The sequence below is a fragment of the Sparus aurata genome, chromosome 13 (assembly GCF_900880675.1).
Source record: "Sparus aurata chromosome 13, fSpaAur1.1, whole genome shotgun sequence".
Lineage (NCBI taxonomy): Eukaryota > Metazoa > Chordata > Actinopteri > Spariformes > Sparidae > Sparus > Sparus aurata.
Genome location: NC_044199.1, coordinates 15,249,766 through 15,273,695, shown reverse-complemented (window position 1 = coordinate 15,273,695; position 23,930 = coordinate 15,249,766). Strand labels below are relative to the sequence as shown.

At 42.8% G+C, this 23,930-nt stretch overlaps 1 protein-coding gene across 6 annotated transcripts in view; it reads left to right on the top strand.

The window, feature by feature from the left end:
* Positions 1-23,930, top strand: part of camkk1a (calcium/calmodulin-dependent protein kinase kinase 1, alpha a) — a 72,055-nt gene that overhangs the window by 41,414 nt on the left and 6,711 nt on the right. For 5 of the 6 annotated variants that reach the window (XM_030438747.1, XM_030438750.1, XM_030438748.1 and 2 more), the window contains 12 exons: positions 1,634-1,685; positions 4,230-4,363; positions 9,602-9,638; positions 10,042-10,063; positions 11,559-11,647; positions 14,320-14,519; positions 16,444-16,497; positions 16,767-16,840; positions 19,276-19,363; positions 21,022-21,150; positions 21,799-21,902; positions 23,744-23,791. In XM_030438747.1, coding sequence (XP_030294607.1) covers positions 1,634-1,685; positions 4,230-4,363; positions 9,602-9,638; positions 10,042-10,063; positions 11,559-11,647; positions 14,320-14,519; positions 16,444-16,497; positions 16,767-16,840; positions 19,276-19,363; positions 21,022-21,150; positions 21,799-21,902; positions 23,744-23,791 — 1,031 coding nt within the window. The remainder of the gene's footprint in view (positions 1-1,633; positions 1,686-4,229; positions 4,364-9,601; positions 9,639-10,041; positions 10,064-11,558; positions 11,648-14,319; positions 14,520-16,443; positions 16,498-16,766; positions 16,841-19,275; positions 19,364-21,021; positions 21,151-21,798; positions 21,903-23,743; positions 23,792-23,930) is intronic. The other variant, XM_030438751.1, reaches the window with a different exon arrangement.

The window sequence follows — 23,930 nt, the reverse complement described above, 5'->3', positions numbered from 1 at the left end:
CAGAACCAAACATTTCATTGTCACTACAAGGCTGAAATGTCAAGGATCCCCACATGAAGGTAGTGCCGGCATTTTTTCCTTTCAATGCATTTTGTGATTTTGACCTGATATTGAGGGCCTGTTTTGTACTGGTTCACGGTAACACGGAGATATCAGTCAATATTGCTCGTACACGGTGAATAACTCAAATTACAGCAAACTAACTGATATACAGGTTGGTGGGGGGTCCAAATCTGGTGCACACAATGAAAGTGCCGACACTCGGCGAATGTTAGCTCACTCAGCCTTTATTGCTTGCACGCAACATTTCTGGTTTTCCTCTCTTAGTGAACACAAGGCTCACTGCAGAAGTATTTTCTATTTGCAAAGACTTGTTTGTCTGCAGAAGAGGCTCTGTGGCACAGTGATGGAGCAATATGCTATACTGACTGAAATCATATGGTAACCTCACCATGTTCCACCTCCTAGAAAATGCTTTATCGTACATTAGCTGTTATTTAGGTCGTTTTCTTAAGTTATTGCCATTATTTTTGTGGGGTTTTTTTGGAGCAAAATTTTTCCAAATTTCACATTCAGTAAAACACTGCGAGTGAAACTGCGATGAGGCACGACACCTGCCTACACACTCAGAATGTTGCTTTCAAGTGGGAAGCCATTAAGCGGAGCTCCACCATCAACACCGGAGCGTGCAATGAACTCTGATACCGCCGAGGCTAATTTAATTGTCCGAGAGCCTGCGTTGCAACGTGAACTTTGCGACTTGAAAGCAGCAATGATTCTAAATGTTGCATGACTATTTTTTTTTTTTTTACCGTTTGATGACTCTGGCTGAGTCATTAAACACCCACCCACAAGTCTACAGACACACACACTCAAAGCAAAGCAAAGCAAAGTGAAGGCAGCACACAATGGAAACTGTGAACAGGAGAAGGATCTGCTTTGTTGCCAAACTTGGTTTGTGCACAGTCACAGCCGTGACAACACGACCGCAGCTCGACAAGAAACTGCTGAACTGTGCAGCGCTGGAACTTTTCGCTGTTGTGAAGTAACAGGGAATGTTTCACCTTAACAAGAATAAGTTGGTCTGACAGCGTAGCAGCGTCTGATATTTTGGAGAAATGTCTGAAATGCAGTGAATATTAAATTCTCTCTTCTCCCTTTGCATAACTTATTCCTTGTAACAAGGCGTCACAATGACTTTGAGTTTGTCCTCTCTCTCTCTCGAACGTACACACACACGCATACATAGTTGTCCTTAAATATCTATTAGATGCTTTTTTCAACTAGAACTTCAGTTGCCTCAGACTTGTCTCTTCAGCTCCTCTGCTGACCTTTTTACGAAGCATAATAGCAAAGACGACACATCCGCTGACGCTAAGACTTCCTCATTCTGATGAAGGGACATGTGAGGACACTACAGTGATCATGTTTCTAGTTAATTTTGAGGGTATTTCGTTGCATTGTGTGTCGTCATGCACATTCGTATTACATCTAAGGGTTTGTTTTATTCTTTGAATAAAGCCTGCAGGGTTTTTCCTTTTATTTGATGGATGGTTCTTCAGGCTTCACTTCACTGTGCATGGCTGAATGTGAGCATGCTGTATGACCAACATCATTTTTTCCACTCTCCTAGGCCATGAAGGTGGTGTCCAAGAAGAAGTTAATGAAGCAGTGTGGTTTCCCACGTGAGTAACATTTTTTTTATCCAGTGCAAGTCTGTTGAAACAAGAAATGAGTCTACCTAGAAATTAACTAATCGCTGTCAGGTTTCACACAAAGGGACTCAAATGTCAGACAAACAGGCGAGCAAGCTCAAACGATGAAAGCAGTCTAAATCCCTAAAAATCCTAAAAAAAACTTTAGTCCAGAAAGCAAGCTACAAAAACAGATGAACCAACAAATAGAGAGGGAACAACACAGGCTGGAAAACAACAAGACGAACGAGGGGATGAGGTGCAGGTGGAGAGACACCGGGAGCAGGGCGGTGCTAATGAGACTGATGGGAGACAGGTTTGAAGGGGGGGGATCAGACTGGGAAGGAGCACAGGAACATGGGGCGGGGGAACAGAACACCGGAGTCTGATTTTTCTAATGTTTCGTTTCTTCGCTCCTCGCTTGAACCGGAAGTCGTTCCTGTTTGCCACCTTGCAGGCCGTCCCAGAGCTCTTGTTTGTGCTTCGAAGAATGAGGATCTGAGGATCGAAGAGCAAGGACACACGAAAGCAGCTTTCACAGAATTCTTCCCACCGGCTGAAACGCCCCCCTCATTGGATTTAGTTAATGGATGGACCCGGCAACGGATCAGACTGATCTGATATATTACAACACCACAAGCACTTTTCAGATTCACCATCAGTTGAAGTGGATCGGTCTGATTGTTGGTGAACAAAAGCACCACAAACAACTTTCTTCATTTACTGGAAACATTTTTATTTTCAGTCTATTTTAAACAAGTGAGGAAGATCATTCCTGTGCATCGGGTTTGATACGTTACATTATTTCAGTTTTCTCTGAAAAATTTTGTTTAAAAATAGTTCCAGTGTCCGGAAGACACCATCATCACATTCTGGGATCTTAAAAGATGTTTTCGCGATCAAGGGTATCGCTGGACACAGAGGCAAATGATGAATAAATATACAAACACATACTACAAGTTGAAATGGTTCCTGTGCCTTTGAGCAGATACAGTACACAGTGTAAATACAGTATAATTACTCAGTACACAGTATAAATACAAAGTACACAGTATGAATAAACTGTACGCGGTATAAATACACAGTATAAATACAGTTTAATTACTCAGTATACAGTATAAATACAAAGTACACAGTATAAATAAACAGTACACAGTATAAATACAGACTGCAGCTTGTTCTTCAAGTGCAGCTGTCAATAATCAGGATATCGGCAGGACCATCATTCCGACATGTCCAGTGAGTGATTAAAACTGTGAGAATGAAACCGGAACTGACCTCGCAACAAACCACAAAACCAGACAGCAAGGCAGATGCAGATGCAGATCCAGCTGTTAGAGTTTCTCGAGAGATGAGCATTTGGAAAAAAAAAAAAGAAAAAAGCATCATCCAGCAAAAACTTGCCGTCCGCAAGACATTTACACTTGTAAAAAGCACAGGATTGGTTCTTATGTGGGGCAGAGACAGCAGACGAAATCATGCAGGAAAAATAGGAAATCTGATTGAATCTTTTATTCTAAGCCGTCCGTGAATCGTGTTCATCACAGTCTCATTTCCAAGTGTAGACCTCAAACTCTATTCCCCCAAACTTTAATCACATAAATGTCTTTACTGATTACACATAAACTGCAAAGACACATTTGTTTTGAGAGTGATGCCCAGATCACAGGTGTGTCCATGGACACTCTGGGAAATCCCTTGATTGCGACGTCCAGGTCATAAAAACAAGCAGTGTGATTTGTTGGATGAGCTCCTGGTGGGTGAAATAATACATCTCATTACCTGCACTATAATAAACGCTTCTCTGTTAAATTCTCTGTGATTATTAAAAAAGATGGATGGATGGATGGATGGATGGATGGATGGATGGATGGATGGATAATGGCGTTTTTGGCACAAATATATCAAAAGTCTTGAGTTCTTAAAGTCGGCAGACAGCTGATCCAGCTGTGATCAGCCGCACCCATCACAAGAAACGGACGTCACTTCATGTGATGCTGCAGAGGAAAATGATGTCTCCTTTCTCTGAAAACATACTTCTCTTCTCCTCTCCCCTGGCATCACACCTCTCCACGATTCCTCAGTGGGGAGGGACTAAGATGCAAGGAAAAGACACAGGTAGAGAGAGGCAAACGTGGATGCAATTTAAGGGATTTGGGATGTGCCCTGGGAACAAAGATGAGCAGAAAGTGGAAAATGACAACAAGACACATGAGGATATAGCTAGAAATTAAAACGGGATGTACCTTGACCAAAATACCCACTTGGGCTGTGCTATGTTACACTGAATGTTGCATGTGTCCGCCACAAGCGATCATCTCCAGCGGATCGCAGGTCTTCACCTCTCAGCTATGTTTGATTTTGCAATCCCCTAATCAGCGTGCAGATAACATTTGCAGCAGTGTTGATCATCGTCCTTTTGTCTGAAGTTTCAAGATTGCGTTGTGTTTTCATCGTGATAATCTTTTTGTCAAGTATGAGAATCTGTATATCTGACTCATTCCCAAGACTGACGTTGTGTGTGCTGGTTTGCAGGTCGCCCTCCCCCGAGAGGACCAAAGGCAGCCCTAGGAGAGCAGCCCAAAATCCTTGGGCCCCTGGAGAGGGTCTACCAAGAGATCGCCATCCTTAAGAAACTGGACCATCTTAATATCGTCAAGCTGGTGGAGGTGAGAGCGTCTCTGTCTTTTGGTTGTTATCGAGGACAAAACATTAAAGAGTTGCCCAGTTTCCATTCATTAAACCAGCCCGCGCATATGTCGGCGTGGTACTATTTTCTTATTTTGCTTGCTTAAACTGACTCACTTAATGACAGTTCAAAACAGGCTCACTGAATGAGCATCTTACATTCAAAAAGTTCAAGCATGAACAAAACATGGAAACATGAAACAAGAACTTAGGCCATCGTCATTCCCACTCCATCAATAGGAGAAACCTGAAGAAAGTGTCCGGACGCCCCTCCTCAGCGCTGCGTGTAGTGAGATTATATGTCTTGAATGTAGTTTTCTCATACATGGATTGCCATGAAAGTTCTTGCAGGTATTCGTTTCCCCCGGGGGATGAACCCTATAGATATTGGTGGTCTCCTGTTTTATTTCATTTAGTTACATCATTGGGTTTATACTCTCTTCTTCCAATGCCTTGGTATAGATGTGACTTGGTATTTAGTTCTGATAATCAAATGTGAGCGTATGCCATTGCTAAACTGAGATGGTGAACTTTACGCCTGCTAATCCTCACAATGAGGGACCAGGGTTGACCATTACTACAGTCGATAAGTTTGTGAATGTATAAGGCATGTCGCTCTATTGCTTGATTTGCATACAGTCACACTGTCTGCTAACGGATTTGCTAAAGTTGTGTGAAGTAAAAAATTAAGTCATTGAGGGACCATATCCTCCTGAAAGGGAACAAATTAAAATGAAAGTTAAAGTGTGTGTTGCTACTGCCAAAGATCATGTAGCTGCTTACAGAAGTGATCACACTTCTGGTGGAGGGCGATTCCTTTAAAGAGCTAGTCGGTAACATTACACGGAGCCCAAAATCGTTGGGCCATCGACTAAGCTGCTGCGATTAAACACACGAGCGCACTTTGACAAGTTGAGCTGTGAGCCAGAGCAGACGAACTAACGTTGGCTCTGACAGGTGACTGCTGGACGGCACCGGACTAAAAGGAAAGCACCTTCGTTTAATATCATTAACCAGTTAGTTACCTGATAAAGGTTGTCGGGCTCTTAAAAGAAAAATTGAAACGTAACTGGCATCCCTAATCAGAATGCTGGCATTAGCATTAGCATGGTGACTTTTACATTAAGCTCAAATCACCTTTGTGCCTAAGTACAGCCTTCACGGAGCTGCAGGTGATCCTGTTACATAAATTTTCAGCGCGAATTGTGAAGATACGCACACCTCTTCATCAGTGAATCATGTTCCATGCGCTGAAATGTGGCATTTCATAACTGATTCTCTGATAATAGCATGTGGACAACCACAGCGGGTTTAAGATGCTCTGACTCACGGCTGGTGCTTATGTCATATCATTTACATTGACACAAAAAGGTGGATAAAAAACCCTGCTGCCAGGGAACATGTGGGAAGATTGAGACAACACATGCTCTCCAGCACATGCATCCCACTTCTGTCACTTGGGCCTTTATGACGTGTAGGTGATATCTTCTGGGAAAAAAAAACAAAAAAAAACAACAAATCTTCCACCCTGTAAATGGATTGTCAGCCCACGTTCTCAAAGCGAGCCGGGGGGAAGTTCGAAGGTGAGGAGATTGAGAGGCGGCTGTTTATGAAAAATGCAATTTTTAAAAAAAAAGACGCGACTCAAGATGCCCGCCGCTCCCTCGTGATGTTATCAGAGTGTTTTTCAATCTCGGGCCAGATGGCGGGGGCACTGGCGGCTTGGTCGGGAGTTAAGCTCAGGGAGTCAGTCGGTAGGAAAGCTGTCTGGCTTGCTCGGGCGGAGAGTGTGCCAGAAATATGAAAGAGTTTTTAAGCGAAAGCCGAGTACTTCTACTCCTCTGATCACTCCCGCAGTGGATACACACACACACACACACGCACACACACACAAACACGCATCTCTCCCTTTATCTGTCCGCCCTCACTTTCTCTCTCATAATGGGCATATGTGGGCAAGGGGAAAACCTGCTTTTCCAGCTCTCTCTCTCTCTCTCTCTCTCTCTCTCTCTCTCTCTCTCTCTCTCTCCCCCTCCTCATCCGTTTATACGGGCTGTGCTTGGGTCGGGATCACACTCATTATTGGGCGTCCGACTGATTCCTGTGAGACTGCAGTCCAGTCCATCCAATTATGAAAAGACTTCTTCTCTCGTTTTGAAACATTAAAGCGGACGCAGAGTGGAACAGATTAAAACTGATGAAAGTGATACGGTCATTTGTCACAGATGGTTGGGAAGAGAGAGTGAAGACCGGCCCCGTGCTCGTCGGGGCATGCGATTGTTATGAGAGCAGACACTTGATGATGATAATAATAATAATAATGAAATGAAGCTGAGAAAATGAGAAATGCTGCTCACCCAGGCTGCACTACAAAGAAAGGACATGCACAGCAGTGTTACAAACTCCTTATGTAAAAAGACATGGACTGAGCACAATGAATGTCAAAAACTTTTTTTTAAGCATTTTTAATAAAGCTTTGAGGGTTTTATTAGGAAAACCATAGCTAGTTAAGTGTCATTGATAACATTCAGCCATTGATGTTCCATAGTCCTTCAATTGCATTCACGTTACAACACCGCTGTTATATGTAAGCATTCTGCACTGAAATCCCAAAGGTTGACGGTGCATTACAATAGCTCACCCCCGCTGCTTCAGTGATAGGAAAGTCAGCGAACAAGAACTAAACTCAAGCTCAAACACAACCTTGTTCCGCCACGCACACATGCTGCGCATGCAGGCGGGGTGTTCAGCCCGCTACACTTCATCAACACCCAAAAACGGAGTTCAGTTTCAGTTTCCCTACAATCATCTTTTGTTGTCATACAGAGCCCCCTAGCAGCACAATGTACATTTTGTACGTTTATTGCCAGTTTGTTGCGCTACCTAATGTTACAAAGGGTGCCAACTAGCATAGGGCAGTACAGTATTCTCCGCGCATACTGTAGAAGTCAGCCATTTTTACCGGCAACTACCAATACTGTTAATGTTGACAGAACACAGATGCCACAGGACTACAAACGACGTTACACCATTGGCTCAGAACCTTGTTAGAGGCAGGAACCGACTGTCAGAATTCTTACACAGATATAAACAAAACAATAATTTTGGACCCGCCAAATGATCATTTGTCTAAATATGAAATATTGTGACCTTTTTAAGGCTAAAGTAAGGAGATACAGACATCTTTAGCTTTTCTTTTAAAAGCATTAAGCTAGCTGATATCTACAGATGTGTTTTTTCGTTGCCTTGAAAGTGCAACCGTCAACGGCTGCACCCCGTTTGTCTTCGGCCTGTCTCTGGGATTCTCTAGTTGAACCTCCAACAGATGATCGCAGTGGTGTCGAAAGTCAAACAGCGAACAGGAGCGTTAGCAATGTGGCTTGTTCTCAGCTTATTAAGAGCTGTGAATGTTAGGAGGTGAACCTGGAATATTACAGGAAGGCAGTGGGGAGCATCGTTAAAAAAAAAAACCCAGAAGCTCATTTCCCCATAAGCCAAGATACAATTCATCTTAGTCACTACATAGGTCAACAGCTACAAATAGATTACTAGCATACTAATGGTCTGCACGCAAAAGCTGTTACTTAATTTAAAGCAGACATGAATAAGATGGTATGAGCAAACATTTACCTATCACCCGTTTCCACCACCTGTTAAAACTAACGTGAGTAAAGAGTGTTCCTGTTGCTTTAGAGGCGATTTCCTGCCCCTTGTTTTTCCAGTACTGTGTGTACTCACCGTGGCAATTTGAATTAACTAGGATGTTGTATTTGGACGGATGCTCCAGATGGTCAGAGCGTCCCATGGTTTTTTTTCTGAAAAGCTGCGAGCCATTGCCTTGAACAAGCAAAGCGTCGACCATGTAGTCCGGTGGGAGCACCTGTTTTCATGAACCCTTCCACAGCTGCTCGTCAACCAGCAGTAGTGACGCCACAGAACGAGAGAGAACCAGTTTATTTTCTGCTTTGGCACCCGCATTACCCACAATGCAGCTTGACCTCAGACACATTATGGTTGGAGATTTGAGTGTGTTATGCCAGTAGCAGCTGATGCATCCTGGTGCCTCGGGCCTCAAGCAGAGTTGAGGAATGGGCTACAGAGTTAACTTTGTCAGTTGTTTTTTATTAAGTTCTCAGTCCTGTGTCAAACGAGTTGTTAGTTTTTATTATATTAAGTCAACCTTGTCCTTTTTTTTTTTTTATGAAGCCAAATGTTATTTGAGTCAGTTTATCATTTTCAGTCTCATTTTAGTCTAGTTACAGTCAATGAAAAATGTTTCAAGGCTTTTCTGGTCCATTTAGTATTTTTTTCGTCATGCAATTATATTAAATATTTCACTAAATCTAGCCTAGTCAAAACCATTAATGTTATTATCATCTGATTGGTTGAATTATTCTAATTTGCGTGTCTGCAAAAGCTCTTGAGAAAATCTAAATGTATCTTTTATTTCTTATATATTTCATATCTGTGTGTATTTGATTGTGGTAAACTTTGCATGTTTAAAAAGTTGAAATAGATGAGTAAATAAGATCCTCAAGTAAGATTTTTTGAGGTTTCATCTATGAAGGTGTCTTGATATATTTGGTGTCATTGTCAAATGTATGTAAACCTCTTTTTAGAATGATATGCTCCCATAGATTATAATCTAGTCCCTGTCTTATTTGACAGTGTAGTAATTCCATTTACTGCGGTCTGCCTTAGGTTTTCTGTACTTTTTGTAGTTACTGTTATTGTTGCATTTCTTTATCTCTGAGATGGAGTTTAGAAATGTCACAAGATAATACAGACATAGCTCAATGGGGGCTAAAGGGGCTGCTAAAGATCACCCAGTCCCTAAGGCCCCAGTAGAAGGTTAATCCAGCCATGGACCCGCCAGACTGCTGACTGTTGGTTTGTGAATGTGCACAAATCATACAAAGCCAGTGTTTCTTTTGACTCACAGCTCCCATCAGCGTCCTTTCTGATGAGGATTACAAGTGGCTTTCATGCAAGGACAAAGTTACGGCCAAAACGGGGCCTTTTTACAGTATCAAAGCTGCTGCCATCACAATCCCCCTCTTATAACTCTGCTCAGTCCTTTTGCAAGAAAGAAAAGACTCGGTCCTGAATGCATGACATCATCTTTCTAAAGGTTTGGTTTTTATATGGTTCTCACTGGCCTGTACCTGCAATACTGGACCACAAGGTTTTTATTCACCATGATTGTGTCAATGTTGCAGGTTCTGGATGATCCAGCGGAGGACAACCTTCACATGGGTGAGCGGACCACATTTTCTCTGTCAAAAATCTTTCACTCTATTCCCCCCCCCCCGTCAGCCTTTGGCACTCGGCACATATGCCACCAACAAGTGTTCCTATAACTTATTCATAATTAAGATCGTCCCCCCACTTCCTTCCACACCACCTCAGGGTGGATACATTATGCAGAAATCCCTCCATCAGCAGTGCCAGGTCACAGTTAGGACGCCCGTTAGTGTAAAAACCTCAAAGCCTTTTATGTGCTTATTCAGCTAATTCAATGTTACGGTGACTGAATAATGTGATGCTGGGGTGTTGCCTCAGTGGTCAACCCCAGCCGAATGAATGAAGGAGTGGATGAATAAATGGTTTGGTCTTACGTGTTCCTTTCTTCCCTCTGCCCTACTTTTTTTTCTGACAGTGTTTGAGCTGATGCGTAAGGGGTGAGTACAGGACATGTCCTTTTTTTTTCATAAATAATTCACGGCTCACCCCCTCTTTTCCACTACCTTCACCTCCTCATTTCTTCCATCCCTCCGCCCCTGCCCTCTGCATCCGCAGTGTTCTCCTTCACGACTCTGAGCCGGCGCGGCGCGGGTGTTTGTTCCGTCCCAGACTACAAAGGGATTCGTAATGTTCTTAGGTTTTTCACAGTTATTACCGGCAGCAGTCAGCCGCGTAAACGCTTCATGTCCCGATGCATGAGCTGTTTGCTTCCCACACCGCGAATTACTTGCGGTGATCTAATGATATGAGAAATGTTGTTATTTTAAGCGAACGGAGGTGGGAGAGAGCAGTCGGTGTCATTTCACATATGTGATTTAATAAGTCATGTTCTCCTCTTAATGGGATCTGCTCCGTTTGTTAGCTTTTTTTTTATCATGAGAAAAGGTGTTTTCTGTCTTGATGCCACTGGCAGAAACATGATAGACAGCTAAACTGATTAATACAGCTGCTATAACGCGGCTTCCGACACTCATCAAACTTTTTATGCCTCAGCTTCTACTGCTACAGCTGCTGCTACTAATGTTGTTTGCACTACAGCTCGTTCTACCACTTCTACCTTCAATCCTTATATCCGCACCACTAACTACTAGTGCTGGCACTATGACCACTTTTGATGCTACATGTATCGCATGTATTACTAATGTACAGCAAACATTTATATAAGGTAACAGGTTTTGACTTTAAGCCTATGAAAGTGCTGAAACATGCGCTCAGACTTTATTGCCAACCATTTTTATCATGAATTAAGGGATGTATTTAACAAAATGTTTATTTTTTGGGATGATACAAGAAGTTAATGTTTCTGCAGGACCATCATTGCAGCTGACCATGTTGCTATCGAAAAGAAAAGCCTGGAAAAACTTGCACGTGGGAGAACTTATCCTTCCAAACATGTTTTCAGCGTTGTGAAAGGATCTTCTTTAAACCTACACCATATTTTCCTAAACCTAACCAAGTACTACAGTTGCCTAAACCTGACCAATTAAGTAAATAACTATCCATATCCATCTTAAATGTTTAAGTCCTGCTTAGAAATGGTAAATGGGGCTGAGGGTAAAATTCACTGTTACAAAAAGATAATCAAGACCTGTGATGAACTACATGATGGAAATGGTCATTAACTGGCAGTCTCGTCTTTCCAGAAGGCGTTTGGAATAATGCAATAGTGGTTTATTTATGTCTGTACACTCAGCTTCACTGATACTAAGCTTGTTGTTGGTGCTGTCGTGTTCTGGATCTACATTTAGGGAAGACAAAATGGTCTTTATCACAGATTTTGAGCATCAGTGCTGTTTGATCAGGATGTGTACGTCTGCGTAGATTCCTGTGCTAATAAGGAAACAGCTAATCTGTGGATTTGTCCTCCTCACTCTGTGTGTGTGTGTGTCTGTGTGTCTGTGTGTCTGCTCTTACGCCTGCGTGGATTTGCAGCCCGGTGATGGAAGTGCCCTCAGACAGTCCTTTGTCGGAAGAGCAGGCGAGGTTGTACTTCAGAGACGTCATCCTGGGCATAGAGTACCGTACGTATCTCTGTCTTTGAGTCTATGACACATTTCTATGAAGGGAAACTGATGATGCATTTTTTCAGTGATTCAAATCTCTGGTGCCCCAACACCCACTCAAAGAGCTACGCGCAGTTTTAGCGTTTTTTTTTTCCTAGCGGCCAGAAAAGCACGAGCTATCCCATTTCTAAAGATATCCCTCTTTATCATACCCGTAATGATGCTCACAGTGTAAAAACAGAAACATTTGGGCCACAGTGTCATATGGTGGAATTTTCCGTTTTCATGTAAAATTGAACAATGTGTTCTCAACCCTTTTATTTCCATGGCCCTCGGGTCTGGCTGCTGATCAGTATTGAGCCCGAGTTCAGTGAAACAGATTTTTCTCAACTGTGTCCTCATTTGCTGCACTGGCTCCATTTCACCGGGCTGCGAGCCTAATGATTAAGGGATCAATGCCGCTTCTCTCCGAGCTTTGAGGTCCATCTTGAAAATGAGGCTGCAGAAACTTAGAGAAACAACTACAGTACGTGCCGTTTACACACTTCTTTCCACAGAATGACATGTGACAGAATGTCATCCGTTGAAACAAATATATACACAGTAAAAACGGTAAACAGCGATGTCAGAAAGTACAGGTGAAAGCATGTCATTTTTCAACATTACTGTTTTTGAGTGCTTACGCCTCATGAGTCACAGGTCACAGTGAGGCTTGGCTGTATTCGGTGCTCGGGGGTACTTCAGCAGGGCGGATGAGCCAGGTTGCTCTGATTGAAAAGCTGAGTCTTTGTATTGCTGGCCCTCTTGAAAAATAAAACTGTGGACTACTTGTGTAGCTGAAGAGGTTTGACAGCAAGGCCAAACAAAAGCCATGGCATCTAACTTGACAGGGACGGATTGTCTCTAAAACGAAGCACATAAAAAGGCATTTTGAACAAATTATCATGAATCCCGTGGTGTCGAATATATAAAATAACCATCATTTGGTGAAATAAGTCAACTATTTATGAAATGTGTAACATATGCCCCCTTTCAAACATCCGTTTTTGTTGTTTTGTATACTTTTGACATTTTAACCGTGACCTGTTCACTGTGGTCATGGTTAAGAAGTCATAATTGACAAAACGGTGAGCTAGAGCTAGAACGATGTTCAAATTATTCTCATTCCAACGAACTGAAAGCTGCTGTAGATAAACAGAGGGAGTAACTAAACCTCTTTGACTTCATATTGAAGAGATATCGTTAGCGGCGTTGGCTAGCTCCTGTTGGCCTGAGCAACTCCCCAGTCTTTTTTTGCTTTTCACATGTTTCTCTGGGGAATCATAATGTGCCAACTTTGAATGAAGCTGCTTTTTTAAGGCAAAATACATAAAAGGACATTCTGTGGTTCTGTGTCTGTATTACTGTGTTTATTTACAGCAGAAGCTACGGACCGTGGTTGATTCAGAATGACTGTGACACTGCTGTCGCTCTGGCTAACAGGAGCCAACAGGCTAAATGTTACAGCGGTTGTTGGGCTTGCTGGCTTAATATGCATGTGGGTGGTGATTTGCCGGGAGATTAGAGAGCGTTACATTGCCACTGTCATGTAAAGAGTGACAACATAATCGGTGTTATTATCAAAATGTGACCTTATGAAATAAAAGATTTACGGGAGAAAAAGACATTTTGAAGTGAAAGTGTCAAAAATGAAATAAGAATGAACTCCTTGAAGATGGTAAACAGAAGCATTTTTGTAGCACATTTGTAGTCTATTGACTGTTCAAAGCACTTTACTGCACCTGTCGCATTCACCCATTCACATTCATAGACTGAAGCAGCACCTGCTCATCAGGAGCAACACAGCACTTCCTATCCGATATTTCTTCGCGCGGAAGGAAAAACCATCAGGAGCAATTTGGAGTTCCGGATCTTGGCCAAGGACACTTCAACATGCAGCTGAAATTAGGACTTTTTTTTCTGATTAGGTGCTGAGTTTCAATAATTCCCTGATTTATTTGCCAGATTATTGTTTCATTCATACATTTTACACAAGTTATCCATACCACGTTTTATGTTATAATTACAGATAGTTATTTAATATTGAACATGGCTCCATAACAGACCTCCAAGTTGTCAATGTCTGTTCATCTTTAATTTGGTCAGCTCATAATGAGGCAATTGTGTCACGGTGTAAGTGACAAAGCGTGTCTTCTAATGCCTAAACCTTAATGATGGAGTTCACTTGTCATTCTGTGTGTGTCTTAAACTTGACTATTATTGGTGCTAATCATGTTTGATTACCAAGACCTCTATAAAGTCAAGTGCTGCATGTTTTAATAAGACCTCCTCAGACGAGAAGGCATCACTTATCCAATCAGTGAAGTGTCCAGACGGCTGTTAAATCTTAAGGCTCAGAGAAGCACTTCACTCTCAGTCTTTGAGGAACTTAAGTTGACAGTATTCATATCGTTCTTAAGGTCAAAGCAACGATTTTATTGATCGTCATAATCATGATCTTTGCTAAATACATATTTTTATTAAGAAAAATGCACTCTTAAAGACAAAGAGCAAGTGGCCTGCAAAAATGCTTCTCTACTGGTGAGAATCCAAGGATGACAGAATCATCATGATTGCTTCTGTTAGCGGCAGCTTCGAGGTCGCCTTAGTTCTAAAAATCTGACGGTTTACTTCCTCTCTCTCGTCCTCAGTGCACTACCAGAAAATTGTCCACCGGGACATCAAGCCCTCGAACTTGTTACTCGGCGACGACGGCCATGTGAAGATAGCCGACTTTGGGGTGAGCAACCAGTTTGAGGGCAACGATGCTTTGCTGTCCAGCACTGCTGGCACTCCTGCGTTTATGGCACCAGAGACCCTCTCTGACACCCGGAAGAGCTTCAGTGGAAAAGTGAGTCAGCTCTTCATTCATACATTAAAAAAATTGAAGTGCTTTTATATCTGTGCAAGTCAGTGAGTGTGCCTGGGTTTAAACTCCTGTGGTTACAGCAGCTGCAGGCCTGAGCCTTAAAGTCACGATTTTGAAAAAGAGAACCATTAAGCCAAGATGAGTTTTCAGACCTTCGCCGCCCCGTTAATCCAAGGAACAAATTGTCATTGTCAGTCTTTTCCCCCTGTGTGTTAGCTGGGACTAATAACCAGGGAGCCAGTAATGCAGCTAAAAAAAACAGGCCCATTACCAGAGTCAAGAAATGGAACGAGGCTATTGGTTTTACATGCCTGGTATTGATTTGGTAAAGTTTCACATCATGACACTGTTCCCGGAGTTTCCGCAGGTAACGATCCGTCATGTTTATCAAGGATAGCCCACCAATCGTCCATGATATACCCATTCACACTGCCCTTTCAATGTGGGAATCATGTGTCAATTCTCCGCCTCGCCGTCTGTGTGAAAGTTTTCGATGTGGAGCGCGGGGGGCAGATTCCCCACGGCTCTGATCCGCCTCCGGAGATGGTATCAGAGCCGCGGCAGAGTCGAGGCGGCATCTGTGTTAACATAGAAGCCTGAGGAGCGGAACATGGGTGTGTCGGTGTGACAGCGTTCGCGGTCTGACGGCTAAACAGATCCTTCACTGGTCAAATAAAAGAGAAATTTCCCACAATTCAGCCCACAGAGCAACATTACAGGCGCAAACCACAGTAATGTGGTAACTTAGTTCAGTGTGACCAAACAAAGGCAGAGAAAAGGCGAGCCTTGGTTACGGCAATAATGCGGAGTCTCGCAAAGCAGAAAAACTAGAATTACTCTCTGCGTGTGCCTTGCTCAGCCCTGCCCGCGGTCAAAGAGCCGCACAGACCTGCAGCTCTTTATACATCCATTGGAGAGACAGCAGTATAACCTAGTCGCTACATTCCTGTAGTGTCCCCACCTCACGCCCTGCGAGCTGCGATTGGCGAGGGACACCGGCAGACACCACCACCCTTTCATTGGGTTGTAAGTGATGCTTGAGAGCGATTACTTTTTGGAGTGTTTTAGGAAAATCCTGCACAGTATAACTGTCATTACCAAGAATTCCCCCCCCTCCCTCCGAGCTCAACCCTGACATCCTGTTCTTGCTCACTATCCATTATAGTGTCAGGTCATGTTCCTTCCTCCAGTGGTTATCACAACTGGCAGACGGATGGATTTGCTCGAGGAAGGACCTTGAGTCTCTCAAAAAAAAAAAGGGGGCTAGAGCAGAATATTAGATAGCAGACAGAAGGGATGCAAGAGACGTTTAAAGAAATATTTTGCAGTCACACTGGCCCCCTTTCTCTTTGATGAGTCTTGTTTTCTACCCGTTGATGTTTTAGCCGCGTACCCAGAGAGCTCCACGTCTATCACGCACCACCATTCGTGCATTTGTTGTAAGTCAGCAGTGACATATTTCATATCCGAAACTCATATGTCGCTTTAACCCCCCTCAGCTCTCGGTCCCAGTATTGCATCAAGGCCGTTGCGGTCATACAGCTCAGTGCCTGATAAGGAATGTCTGCGACGTTCAGATAGATTACACGGGTGACGAGGGCAAGTTTCATCATCTCGCATCTATCAAGCAATAGAAATGGATTTCTCAGAGAGCTGTTCGCACAGGAAGGGAGGGGCTGATGGGAAGACAACGAGCCTCCACCTGATCGCACTCATCCATCTCTGGCGTATCAGACGGCCCCAACAAACAAGCCTTAAAAAAAAAAGTCCCATAAATCACTGGGGGGGGGCCATCTGCGCCGACTCCGGTCAACGTTGTTTGTTTTCGGATCTCTGCGATGTATGTTTTTTCAGCCCCTTTGCCACCATGTCACATTAAATGTTCCTTGTGGCAACTCTCTTGAAGGCGCTGGACGTGTGGGCCATGGGAGTGACTCTCTACTGTTTCATCTTCGGGAAGGCAAGTGTGCAAATTTTTTTTCCCTGTCTCTCTGTCACTTTATAACATCTGGTTCCACAAAAGGTAACAGCGAAGTGTTTATTTCACAGACGGCCATGCTTGTTGGTCACAGCGCCGAGCAGAAAAGCAATCTATCAGGATTTTTTGTTGTTGTTTTTCTTGGTTGTCTTTTCGAGATAAATATTTCTCTCAGGCGCAGCAGTAATTCAATGTGCCCTCCTTGTGTTTTTTTTTTTTGTTCACCGTCTTTCTTTCTGCTTCACCTGCAGTGCCCATTTATTGACGAGTACATATTGGCTTTGCACAATAAGATAAGGACCAGGCCTGTGGAGTTCCCAGAAACGTAAGTCAATCTCCCGTGTCCTTCCATCTCATCCGCTTTATTAAACGAGACAGCATCGATGTTCCAGCCACCTGCTGCCCACAGCTGTTGTCCTCGCCGTTTGTTATCTTCTGCATCTCAGTCGCCAAAAGCAACCCCCCCCCGAAAAAAAAACTTTTTTCTTTTTCTCTTTTGCAAATTGCAAATTATACCTATAAGAATATGAATATGTTGTCGCAGCAGCCAGCGCCAGCACACAGTAAATGTCCCCTGTATGTGACCAAAACAAGCAATGGGGGAAAAAGCAAACAGGGGCATCGGTGGCTTGGATATGTGCCTCCTATCCTATCTTCCCTCTGAAAACATGGAAGAGAAGAGAGAAAGAGAGAACAAACAGAGACAGGAAGCCAGGAAGAGGCTGACAGTGGGGATAGGCTGAGGGAAACGCACAGTGATCGAGTATAAACACGGAAAATGTGATGGGGCTGCGAGTGGCAGTTGGAGCATGTGTCATGTTGTTCGCGGTAAGCGTTTTCCGCCCAGAGACGGCGGCCGAAGACGAAAGCTTTTTGTTCATTAAACACGGCCCTCGTCCCGAACAGAATATCACATCACCTAATGGACTCATCTCTACACTGAGCCAATCAATGACAGTTAGCTGCTCCGTGTTGTCAGCGCTGATAGAGCCATTATCCTATAGGTTGGTTCGGGCTGCCACTGTCACTGTGCTCAATGAGTGAGCTCACATAAACTTATTTTACTTATCATACATTCATTCACTTCATTTTTTTATCTTTTAGGCACATCTCACCCAGATGCATCGTTAATACGCATGGGAAACTGTGATTGTTTTGATGAGGTTTTAGATATTACCATATCAAACATTTCAGAGCAGTCCCAACAAAATGTCCTCTGAATCACTGGCTCCCAACCTTTTTCTGTCAGACATGCCCCTCACAACCCCGGAGCCTATTGGAATCCACCATTACATCCCCAACTATTTCAAATGTTTCGCCGTTCATTTTTATGAATTATTTGACAATTTCTACTTTATTTATCCATTACTAATATACCCATTTATCTCTTTTAATTAACTATTTTAAGCATTTATCACAGGAAGCCTACCATTTTAACCATTTATCACATGAAGCTTACCATTTTAACCATTTATCACTTTTAGCTAACTATAGTAACCATCTATCACATGAAGCTTACATTTAACCATTTATCACATGAAGCTAACCATTTTAACCATGTATCACATTGAGTTAACTATATTAACCATCTATCACATGAAACTAACTATTTTAACCATTTATCACATTGAGTTAACTATTTTAACTGTTTATCCCATTAAGCTAACTATTTAACCATTCATCATATTAAGCAAACTATTTTAACCATTTATCACTTTTTGCTAGCTAACTGTTTTTAACTGCTTACACATTAGTTTTAGTCCAATATATTAACTGTTTAGCCATTAATTTATCTACTTCACATTTATCTATTCTTTAAGCTATTTCTCCATTTTGTCTGTCTCTTTTAGCTAACCGGCAATCCATTCAAACCGTTTAGCCATTATTTTTGGCTACCTTTCACAATCTCTTAGCTGAGGTGCTAACTGCTTTTCTCACCATCTCAGTCACAACATGTAGTGCTTTTAATTGGATTCTTTTTTTTTTTTATTTATTAGTTGAGCTACTTAGCATGGGCACAGGCAGCCCTGGTTGGGAATTACTGCTTTAATTTGGATTATTTTTATTATATTATCTTCATCATCTTTGTAATCACATTACATCATTCATACTGCTGCTCAGTTGAGCATACATTCAACTGCATCCCGAGTGAAAGTGACAAGTGACAAGCTTTCTCTCAGAGGTTAGAAAGTTAGACTGTCTGTGTACTCTCTTTCTGCCTGGCACTCGACAGAATGTGCGATCACTTTCTTCCTGTGTATAATGAACACAGTGGCTAACTGCACAGGAGATTAATGTCCTGCTGCGTGCTTTAGTATGAATATTTAATACAGTAAATGTCACTCTTTTGTATTTGATTTATTGTTATTAACAGCCTTCATTAAAAGGTAGTTTATATAAGAAGATCAGTCTTACCTTAATCTCCTGCCATCTCTCAATCTGGCACATAGTGAAATGGTACCTTGAGGCACTGAAAAAAGCTTTAAAGGGTCCATTTTCTCTCTCCTTGATTCTACTCTGACATTTGTATTTGACATTGAGATGTTTGTACGATTAGCCCAAATTCTAGTGTACATAAAACCAAATAAACTGGTCTGAAAAATTGTCCCATGCTTTGACTTATGAGTGAAATACAATTATAGTAGACCGTAGCATTGAAAAGCTTTGCGTGCACTAGCTAATGGGGCCATGGATGACTTTGGTGTCCATGTAACACATGTATGCAAACAATCCCGTCTCATTATCCTGTGTGTTGTGCAGGCCAAAGATCAGCGAAGAGCTGCGGACACTGATCTTGCGGATGCTGGACAAGAACCCTGACAACAGGATCACCATCCCTGAGATAAAGGTAACATGGAGAACGGAACAGATGTCTAATGAGACCATGGGGTTTGACGCAGCTAGCCTGGGAGTGATCATAATGAGGATTTCATTGTAAATGTTTTAACGCAACATGACTAGGCTTTCCTCTGATGTGATTGGCTACGAAGACTGTGACCTCACTGCGGTGTATACAATGGGGTTCATTAGGAGTGCTGCATAGCTGCAGGGCATGATGAGACATGTCTGTCTCTATGGAGGGCTGCGCTTGACTCGGCAAGGTGCGGGCAGGTCCAGGGCCAGCCATGGACACATGTCGGTCTCCACTCCCCACCGTGTTTCCATCACAGAGTCTAACCATGTGTCAGTGAGTCACCAGAGACTCTGTTTGTGTTTATGGAGCGAGAGATAATTAGGCTGTCAGACATCATGAATGCCCAAGATGGCGCTTTGTTAAACCCTTAGTCAGTGGGGATAACAAATAATTCACTGAGAAGTTGAACTACACCAATTTTTTAATTCCAGTTATGGTACAAAAATCAATTCGCAAGTTCTTGGACTTCATTTAATGTCAGGATACTTTTGAAAGCAGGAACACAAGGAACAATTGTAATAGGTAAATAATGAACGTATATTGTCACATGCAAGCGTAGATGAACCAACAGCAGTATGCCATTGGCTGACAAACCTTGGTAGAAGCTGGAATCAAATGCCATAATTCTTACACAGAGATGAACAAAACAATCATTTAGGACCTGACAAAACAAAAACAAATATTGATTGACAATCATAATAATGTTAACAATAAGGAATAGATATGAATTTATTCTGCACCTTTGTACAGGCTCTATAGATGTGTTATTTAAATTTTCTTTCATCAATATGAGCTTTTGATAATGAAACATGTGCATAGACATACATACAAACATTCTTACACCTACAAAATATCTGCTCTATCAAGTATAATATAATATAATAATATATATAATAATTTCCCAGTCTGGGATCATTAAAGTAATTCTATTCTATTCTATTCTATAAACACGGATTACAAGGAATGACATGTTTGTGGAAATTCAGGAAACGCCTCCTGCCAGGACAACAAATCTCAGATTGATAGTGCCCAATGAACGCAGTCCTCTCTCCTATTTGAGTAGCATTTGAAGAAAAAACTACTGTGCACAGCTGTTTCAGGACATTACTGAGCCTTTTCTCTGGCAATTGAAGTTGATCTGTTCTTTAAAGATCCTCAGTAGGGATGAATGGGCTTCAGCTGAGAGCCGCAGATGAGCTGGGGAAGTCGGCACAGGGAGACTGAGTACCACATTGTTGTTATTGGCCATTTTGTGAGATTTGTTGACGATAACAAACAAATTGTGATGGATTGTCAGTCTCAAGCTACTGCCGGTCTCTGCAGTTGGAGCATAAAAATCAAAATCGAAACAGATGGCTGCCTATCTGGTAGAAGATGCTCAAGTATGACTCTAAACAGTACTCCTGTCTTTAGAGAAAGATCAGTTATATCCTAAAATATTCATGCACAGCCGAACATTAAGAGCCAGTGGTCCTATACCTAAGATATACATGTGCGATTCTCATTGTTTTACCAACTATGGATTTTGGCTGCATTGTATTACAGCGGGTCTCCATGTTATGACACTGTTGTATGTCTGTGTGTGTGTTCAGATGGACCAATGGGTGACCCAGGGAGGCAGCGACCCCTTGCCTCTGGAGGAGGAGCACTGCTCGGTGGTGGAGGTGACCGAGGAGGACATCCAGAACTCGGTCAAGTTTGTTCCCAGCCTCTCTGCAGTGGTAAGAGAACCCTGACTGCCTCTTTTCACCAAGCACTTTGTGGCAAAATCAAATATTTACGCTCATCATTTCCAGGAGATGAAGCCCTGAGAGGCACTGCAGCCCTCTTTTCAGCTGTAATTGTGACAAAATGCAGCCACACAGAGTGATTTCACAATTTTTGGAAGGCAGCCTGGTTCACCTTCTTAGCTGGCAGGGGTGCCTCGTAATCACTGAAATCTAAAAGTGAAAAGACAAAGACAAAAACATACTTTCAGTCCCCTTTTGCAGAAGAGGTATCAATTGTGATGTATTCTAAATTAAAATAGGCTATGTGGAACCTTTGTGTTAAGCCAGTCGTTAGTTTACTCTAACATATCTTCACATCAGACTGATCGCCAAAGTATTGATTACAGAGCCCCATACACTTTTTTGTACCATTCGGTAATACACACTGAATAGTCTTATTCTCACCTGTTTCTGTGCAAAAGCATCCTCCGTGTGTGCCTTTCATTATTTGTGCAGTTGACGGCATGTTGATCTCCTGCACGTGACACGGCTCTTAAATCTATCGACTGTATTCTCTGTGCAGAATTGTAACCTTGAGAGAGAAGGAGACCTTTTTATAGCACATCTTTATAGCCAATCCTGTGTTTGTGAATGTTTCAGATCTTGGTCAGAGCCATGCTGAGGAAGCGCTCCTTCAGCAACCCCTTTGAGTGTCCGAGCAGGAGAGAGGAGCGGTCCATGTCTGCGCCCGGCAGCCTGCTCATGTAAGCACACAGTCCAGCCGCCTGACAGTCATCTCCATGCCCCGACCACCCTCATACACTTAAAATCGAGCAGGTCTCACCCATGAGGATAAAAACGTCAAAACCCCACAGGCTCATTCTCATCGCAGAGATTGCCAGAGATGTGCACACACGGTTGATCAGCACTTCACACCTGTCTCGTCTTTCTTCTGTATCAGGTTAACTTACGTTCATCGCTGCAGCAGCTGCTGCTGCTGCTTCGGGTTGCCATAGCACCATAATTCATTCTTTCATTGTATTCAGTTGAGCTTACAGCTTTTATAAGTGTCTCTTTGTGTGTTGCTTTCAGCTTTAAAGGGTATAAAGGAGAATGATAGATTCACCAGGGCCTTGAGCTGACCTTGGACTCTCTCTCACATGATTTGAAAGCATCACAGAGGAAATGGCCAATCGCCTTATCCCGTTGTATTACAAGTACAGTACAGTACAGCCAAGGGCAAATTGGAGCAACTATAGCTGTTCCCGGCTGTAGTGCGTGTGCCCTTGGACAGTAATCTGTGTTATGTGTCCAGCAGACTTTGCCATGAAGACGGGCCACAGTAGGCCAGACTCTAATCTCCTATTGTGAGGGTTTTATGAGATGATTTTTCCTCTATCTAGGCCGAGGTTTCCCCTGTTGCACTGCAGGCAGGCACAGAGCTGCAGTCTAAAGGTGAACGTGTTTTTTCCGAGGATGTGGAGGGGGTGTAAAACAACACTGCCCCCTGCTGGATGATAGAACACAAGAGGCATTGTACGACTAAGGCTCACAGTAGCATGAAGCCCTGAAATGTAACATTCACTGTGTTCATTAGCGTGTGTTTTTTTTTTTTTCTTTCTGATTCATGAGCTTCTTGCAGTTGTGAGTAATAACCCCTGTTGATTAATGGGAGAGCTATGTAAAGAAAAAGCCCCTGAAACAACAACCTTATGGCTTACATGGAGAATTTTACCATCTGTGTCACTGCGAGACATTAGTAATGCACACATATGGGTCCATCGACCACAACAAACATGGGCAGCCGCAGGAGATGATCTACTTCCAAAAACCCAGCTGCTGCTGAAGCTTTCAACATTTGGCTAAATGGCAGGTGCAAGAGGTGGATGTCTGATAGTGGTTCCTATCACCCTGACTGTGATGTCATCTTTATACAAATAAAAAGATAATAATCTGATTAGTGTAGCTACTATAGTATTATCTTTATGATTTACTGTAGTATTGCGTCCTGCAGAGAAGAGTTTGTAAGGCTCTGAAAAGAACCATAAAGAACGCAAAACGTCTTTTGGTAGATATTACTTTACTTAAGTACCCGTTCTCAGTTTGTGACTTTGTGTCAAAGATTTGAAGTTTTACAGTCCAAGCTGAGGTATCCATGATGACATCACCACAGTCTTTTTCTAAGCACCCGCCTAAACCCCAATCTCAGCCGCAGAAGATGTTATGAAATAGGACAGAACAGAACATAACAAAACCGTTGAAATGTATATTGTTACGTGTTCTCACGAACGATAACCCTGTTTCCCTGGCAACACCTGGTGGTTTGACTAATACCTGGATCGATCATTAAGGTTCCAGTGAGGTGGAAACACTGTTTCACTGCTCCAGTAAATAGGATGCGCCTTAGATACGACTTGGCTGATCAAGAGAACAAAAAACCTCGTTCTCTCGGCTCAAAGGAGCCTCGATCGTTACAATCCCGTACCATTACATGTTCTACAGGCAGAGGTCATCTCCACCACCACCACCCACATGTCTTTAACCCGCTCAGGTGACATTTTTCCCCGTCTGTGACTTTTCCATCTTTTCTCCCACTTTGTTGCAGGGACTCGTGGCCCTTCCGGCCCTCTTTTAAACTCCACCCCTCACTCAGGTAACACTTTGTGCAATAATACAGTCTGCCAAACGCCGCTGTCTGTCCAACATCTTACCAGCCGCTGCGCTCATATCATCGTCTTTAGACCGCTCAACTCTTGCTTACCCCTCCGTCACGAAAAGTGACGGAGCAGCCA